This window comes from Dryas octopetala, chromosome 2 (genome assembly GCF_963921425.1).
Source record: "Dryas octopetala chromosome 2, drDryOcto1.1, whole genome shotgun sequence".
In the NCBI taxonomy this organism is placed as follows: Eukaryota; Viridiplantae; Streptophyta; class Magnoliopsida; order Rosales; family Rosaceae; genus Dryas; species Dryas octopetala.
This window is the reverse complement of record NC_141367.1, coordinates 18,789,705-18,796,770: the sequence shown is the minus strand read 5'-3', so window position 1 is coordinate 18,796,770 and position 7,066 is coordinate 18,789,705. Positions and strand designations below refer to the sequence as shown.

Sequence of the window (7,066 nt, the reverse complement as noted above, 5' to 3'; positions counted from 1 at the left end):
CTTCCTCTCTTTCATATTTCACTATTGTAGTAGCCTTTTGACTTTCACTATGTTAACCAATAGCTTTGGTACTTTTACCAATTCAATCGACAACCTTTTCTTGTCTCCACACATTTTTGTCCATCTCATTCAGGTTCATTCGTCTATGATAGAGAGGTGGGTGAGAGATAGCGAAGGGAGAAAGTGAGGAAGAGATAGGGAGGCTCGAAGATAATTTCTGTAAGAAATTTTCAGGTACGGTATCTTTAATTTCTTGATAATTTTCTAGTACAACATATCACTCTTGCATGATTTATACGTACGTACACTTTTTGTTTGTTATTTGATCGTGATTTAATTTGAAGGAGGAGATCAATTATTTTTTTGCCCAGAAGGAAGAGATTATCATTTCGATTTTAAAAGTTTTTCTTTCTTTTCAATCCATTTTATTAAGAAAATATCAGAATTTAGAGGAAGCGACGATGTTAACTACAAGAGAAAAGATATTGAAAAGTTATAAGTCAATCAAGAATTCTCTAATGCGAAGCAAGAAATGCAGAAGTAATGCGAGATATGAGAAAGCGTGTGCACTCTCATGGCGTTAAGCATTGAAACGCCCACATTGATTGCATGTGCATCCCCACATTGATTCCTATGTGCATCCCACATTAAAGAAGAGCTCCTAAGTTCTTAAATGGTGAGTGATCTAGGGTTCCTTGTATATTTGTAATTGATTTTTTTTTTTGGTTGAAGTATACTTGTAATTAGTTATACCTCCTACCTACCTTATATTGTATTCCTTGTTTAACAAGGCTACTTGTATTTTTTCCTATATATACCTCTAGATGGAGAAGAATAATACAACATATATTTACCCTAAACCTAGATTTTGACACTGATAAATATAACTAATGAGTATGTGACATATTCTATCAAACAAGAAGATTGATAGTACGTACAAAGGAATTTGATTCACTAAGTCAAAGGAATAGGTTATTTAGCACATTATTCTTGTTTTAAATAATATTTAACTCATTACTCTCTTTTTAATAATATTTAACACATCATTCTTGCATGATTTGTTATTTATCACCAATTTTAACATCTTTTCTTTTTCAATTCATTGGGTGTTTTCCGATCGTTGTTAGTTTTTTTTTTTTTGGCGTTAAATGAAAGAATTTAGAGTTTAATCCCAAAATTTTAGGGGAAATAATGATTATTATCCAATTAAAAAAAGATAATGAAAACTGAAAAAGTGAAAAGTCCCAAATTGGTATAAATAATGACTAATGAGTCGGTGATAATTCCGACAGAAGCAAATGCAACAACAGAATGACAAACGACATGTCGTCTTTGACGAGACAAAAGGCGAGCTCTCCAGCCGAGACCCAATACGCAAGGCGCTCACAAGCCATAGCTACCGCGAGACAGAGAAGGTTTGGCGCGATGAGGCCGACGGCGATGGACTTCTTTGGCGACATGGACGACCACGGCTCCACCATGGCCATGGACGTGGACGACGTCGACCCGCTCGAGATGTTCGGTGAGGGCGTCATCGGCGAAAGCAGGCTCGCTGACGCTGACTTCTTCAACTCCTTCCAGGACGATTTCGACGACACCGACATCAACTGAACCAGACCCAGATGCTCTTCGCCATCAACACCCATGTAATTCTTTTGCTTAGATTTGACTTGCTCCGGTTTCTAGGGTTCTCTTTGCTCTGTTAGACTGTTTGTGGTTTGAGGAGGTTTAACTCTTTGATTGGACAAAAGGGTATGTGAAATATTAATGGGTGGATGGTTTATGTTGTTCAGTTGATCGTATATGAATATATGAATCTTGGTTTTTGTGTTTGTGCAATATATGCTTGTGGGAGTGATGGAATTTTTATTTTTATTTTTTCTTATGTTCGTTTGAGATTTTTTAAGCTGTGTGTGGTTGCTGAAGAATTAGTGCAAAGCAGAAAGTAATTGGTTGATTATGTGGGTTAATGGGGATTCCCTCTTTATATTTTGTTATTTTTATTTGCATTTTTGGGGCTTCTGCAGGCGTTGTTTAGTATTACATCTTTTGGGTTGTTTAGAAAAGTCAGGAATAGAAAAAGAGAATTGGTTTTGTGAAGGCTTTTTGTTGAGTCAATGGTAGTGAATGATAGGCAACAGTTGAAATCTTTGCCTTCCCTTCTAATTCTTGCTTTGTATGCAGAGACCATGTAATTATGTTTTGCTTTACAACATTGTTATTTATGGTTTGTGAATTTGTTCTATGCTAACTAAACTGGGTGTCATCATCTCTTCAAATATATTCATTTGATCCAAGTTTGCCTGTCTGTGCTCCCTATATTGGTGGTCTCTGTGCTTGTGTATTCTTGGTGGTTATGCTTTGTTTTTTTTTTTGGTGGTTATGCTATTTAGTCGAATTACCAATCATCATGTACATCGATTTCTAGGTGCTTATGAATTTAGGTTGAAACCTTTAAGAGTCTTGTTTATCATTTTCCTTGAAGAGGTGTCTAGTTGAGAACTTGAAATGATGGGTTGGTATGTTGTGCATGGGGTACACTTAGGTGCTTGAGTTAGGGTGGTATCTGTTGTGGCCGGGGAGAAGAGTTATATCCATATAGAATCTAGCAATTGATATATACACGTGAGTGGAAACTGTTGAGCTACATAAGAGTGATTCAAGAAATACTAGGAATCCTGGAAGCTAGTGTTACACTTTGAATTGTTCTAGTTGAGAAAACGAAGATGCACAAATGATGCCTGGGGATCTAGAGTCTGGTATCACAAAGTTGGGTTTCTCTACAAGACTACAATTGTTAAGTCAGATTTCATAAGCTATCTATACATATGTGAGAGGTTAATAACTTAATCATTTAGCATGCAAGAGAGTTCTGGGCAAGTTTTAAATATTGGCTTTAATTTAAGAGCGCTTGGAAACCAGTGACCTTTTAGGTTAATACAAGACAAGGTAATGATCAAAGACAAGAAGGAAAAAAGAGACAAGGAAGAAGTTGAGAGGAATAAATGCTGATGAAGACAAGGAACAAATTTAGATGAATCAGTGTTGCAAAGTTTATGGTTCTCATTGCCTTCACAGGATTAGTTTAACATTCTCTTGCCTTTTCTTTTCTTTTTTATTTTGCTGGCTACATAATTCATATGTAGCATGGACCTCCCCAACTGATCACCAAGTTTTGTCCACTGTTTCCATAACCGCAATGCTGTTTTGGTTGCTGCAATTAGTTGGTCGCAAAGACACAACTGCGCATGCTTTGCTCATCCTTCCTCGCAAACCATTCAAGTTGTAATATTCTAGTGTACAGCGATGGTAGACATTGTATGAACGCTTCAAACTTTGGTAATTAAAGCCAGGTAGGTCTGGGAAAGTATAGAAGGGAGGGAGCGGAAGTGGATCATCAATCCGAGATAAGGGATTGAAGAGCAGAAACTCTAAATTGCTTGCTTTGAACCTAAGTTGCATTCAAGTATATCTGGGAAAGTATCGAGGGTTAATCCGAGAACCCAATAGTTTGATTCCCTTAAGATAGAACAAATCAAACCAAAAAGTAGTGCCTAAACTAGTCCAAGAAAACATAGTAAATATAGGTAATACATTACAAAGTCAAGAAACCAAAACATTCTGTTTATTCACTAAAAAAAACAGAAACCAAAAAGAAACTAAATATTGAACTTCCTCTAAATAGATTGCTGTGTACCATATGCCTCACCAAAGATTAATCTAATTATGAACAGATTAAAATAATTATCAATCTTCCCCAACAGTAATCTTTCAAACTATATAGACCCTTTGGATTGTTGATAATTAATCTATAGCTACAAGCTTAAAATGGACTCGGATCAAACCAAAACGCTGGTGGTTCAACTAATTCAAGCCATGTTGGATGATCACAGACATTTTCCTTTCTTAATGAATTGTCTCTCAAATTAAACACACCAAAATGATAGCCGGAATCTTCGGATAACTGATTTATGAAGTAAATTGAACCCCGATCACATTCTGGAGCATCATGGGGTGTTATTACTATGGACTGATTCGAACCCAAAAGCAATGCAGGATTGGCGATGGATTCCACCTCTACCCATCTACAACTTCCATCATCGGAATAATGTTCCAGCTTATAAGCAAGGACTTCAATTTTTTGGTGGAAATCAAGCCAAGGGTTAATTATAGCACCTCAGGACCATTAACAGTACATCTTCTGCTGTCTTGATTATGTAACACGTGGTGTAATTAGGTCGGCAGTGCTCACGATGAGGTTCAGGCCATGGTGCTTGGATTTCCATAATTTTGGGAAAGGAATTTGGGAAATCCCAGACTTCAACACTATAATTTCGGCGTAACGCGTAGAAATGATTGATAAATAATTACTATCGATTCTCAAACAATCAAGATCGATTGATAAATAAGCCGAAACGTGCTTAAGTTGAAAAATAATAACTTTCTAGCGAGCAAAAGAGGTAATGTTTATACCCATATATAAACATGCACGCTTAAGTTGAAAAATAATAACTCGTGTTGATTGACGCGCGAGAGATGCAGATTGATGGGCAAGGCAATAATAGTTAACCTACTAGAAGCTCCTATATATGGTTCGATCGACAACTTTTTTTAGGTACTCAATTGGGACAAATAAAAGTTTAGGTACCACATTAAGATAATGATCAAAGTTTAGATACTAAATATTAAAAAAAAAAAAAAACCCTTAAATAAAATATTCTCTTAGAACATGATAATATATGCCCGATGAGTGATTGCAATAGAAAAGCAGCATATATATAATATCACTTAATTAGTTGATCAATTAATCGGAAAGGAGGATTTCAAAATTGAAAATTAAAGCATACAGCTAAAAAACTGAGATGATCTTGGTTTAATCAGTAGAGGGACGTCTAGCTACGTGTATGAATATTTGGCTACAAGGCTAACTAAAACAGATAATGATCAACCCAAAACACTGGTGCAGTCCCCGTTGCCAAATTTGAGGCTTTTTTCACTTTTTTGTCTCTCAAATTAAACACACCAACAAAATGATTACCATGTGGCAGCTGAGACGTGAAGTAAATTGAACCCTCTTCACATTTTGGAGCATCATGGGAAGAGATTACTATGGACTGATTCAAATGACCCAAAGCCAACGCACGATTGCCAATCGATTCCACCTCTATCCATCTTCCATCCAAACTCAGCTTATAAACCTGGAATGGAATTGAGATCTCCCTCTGAATCAGCAACACATCTTCCACTGTTTTGATTATATAAGTTGTGCACGAGGGAGAAATCGTTTTTATACCTAACATGGATGCATCAGCTAGAATTTCCTCCTTTTTAATGGGAAAGGAACCTGGGAAATCCCAAACTTCAACAGTACTATAATCATCGCGTAACGCGTATAATTGATTTTCATAGCTCGTAACATCAATGTACCACCGGTGCTCGTTAAGTTTTGTCCACTCATGATCTGCAGTGGTACAGAATGCAAGATGAAACCTTGTGCAGCTTTCAAATTTGGTGATGCTGTACATTACCATGACTCCAATGTTGTTTTTGTTGAGGCAAGTTGGTCGCGAAGAAAGAACAGCTTTTGCCACCCTTTCTCTTACATCTTTCAAATTGCATTCAAATATATCTGGGAAAGTATTGAGGGGTGGGAGTGGAAGTTGAATCTGAGATAAGGGATCTAAGAGCCTAAACTCAAGCTCTTTGTTCAACAGAAGCAGCCAACCCTGAGACGATCCGAGACAAACACTATGGCCCCCCAAGTACTTCTCACCGGGCTTGTTCTTCAAGTGGTAAACCTTCAAGTTGCGAACCTTATTCTCTTGGAGACTGTAAAAACAAAAACCGTCATTACCAAAACCATCATTGTTATTTTGGCCAAGAAGGAGCCACGGTGTTCCACGTTGGTCCTTGACGGCCTTATACCAAGAAGGGCAAACTGCTTTGAACATGAGTATGTCTTCGGAGGACAATTTTGACAAGATTATTGCACATAGGTTGGTTGGAAGTTGGGACCAGTTTGCTTCTCTTGTACTCACTATTTGTGTGGACTCCTTCTTGTCAGCCATTGATATCATCTTCAAGGGATTGAGGCTGAATCTATACATTGGAAAACAATAAAAATAAATTAAACTAATTGATCGATACCGTTTCGTCCCTTGCCTTCAATATATAGGAGTAGTTTACTTGGAAAACAAGTTTTTATGAATATGGGAAACCTTGTTTGATGAGAATTTGGGCTTCATTCCCCTTTCTAATTAATTACTTTCTTATTCTATATTACGTTTGTTGCTTTTTCTTTTGGAAAATAAAGAAAAGATAAGGAAATTAACTCTTGCCATTCCCCTTTATGCCCTGAATAAAAGGGAATAGTTTACTTGGGAAACAAGTTTGGATGAATTTGAAACCTTATTGAGGCTTGGAGACTGGATTATTTAAAGTATAATTGGTAATTTTATTTTTTATTTTATGATTTGTTTAATATATTTTCTATATTTTCATTTAAGTCTTCACTTTTAGCATTATGTTTTTTTTTCCTTTAATTTATTACAAATAAAAAAAAAACAAAAGAAAATGAAAAAACTTGGGCCCAAAAGCCGGAGCCTAGATTGGGTTTGAAACCTATCTTGGGCCAAGCTTCAATCCTCCCCTCTCTTCGGCTCGCCCCAAATATTCAAAAAGCTTGAGGGACTTTACTTGACCTGAGTCCAACATTTCAAGCTTGTCCGGACTCTCAAACAATAATGACTAGTAATAAATCAAGATTTAGGGACTGACACAAAAGATCAAGCCCCATTGGAAGATAAGATCACTTGCTCCTATTATTTTGTCTTTCAAATTAAACACACCTATATGATAGTGGTAAGACGACGGTACCCCTATTGTTTTTTCTTTGGTATAGGCTACGGTAATTTATTGATTAAGTAGATTGAATCTTCATCATCGTTTAGACATTCATGGGGTGGGATTAATATGGACTGATTAAAACCCAAAACCAATGCATGATTGCCAATCGATTCCATCTTTATCCATCTAGACTTGCCAGAGAAGAAAACATAAGATGATC

At 36.5% G+C, this 7,066-nt stretch overlaps 2 protein-coding genes across 2 annotated transcripts; one reads left to right on the top strand and one right to left on the bottom strand.

Moving 5' to 3' along the window:
• Positions 1-1,308: 1,308 nt before the first annotated feature.
• Positions 1,309-1,826, top strand: SMAP1 (small acidic protein 1). The gene has a single exon (XM_086233851.1). It carries the CDS (start codon positions 1,312-1,314, stop codon positions 1,609-1,611), a length of 300 nt encoding a protein of 99 aa, XP_086089977.1. The 5' UTR covers positions 1,309-1,311; the 3' UTR covers positions 1,612-1,826.
• A 3,102-nt stretch (positions 1,827-4,928) lies between these two features.
• Positions 4,929-6,068, bottom strand: LOC147293720 (F-box protein At2g05970-like). The gene has a single exon (XM_086231121.1). The coding sequence runs from the start codon at positions 6,066-6,068 to the stop codon at positions 4,929-4,931; it is 1,140 nt and encodes a 379-aa protein (XP_086087247.1).
• Between the last annotated feature and the right edge of the window lie 998 nt (positions 6,069-7,066).

Coding starts and splice junctions, on each gene's coding strand:
- SMAP1 (XM_086233851.1), top strand. CDS start 1,312: ATGACAAACGACATGTCGTCTTTGACGAGACAAAAGGCGAGCTCTCCA.
- LOC147293720 (XM_086231121.1), bottom strand. CDS start 6,068: ATGGCTGACAAGAAGGAGTCCACACAAATAGTGAGTACAAGAGAAGCA.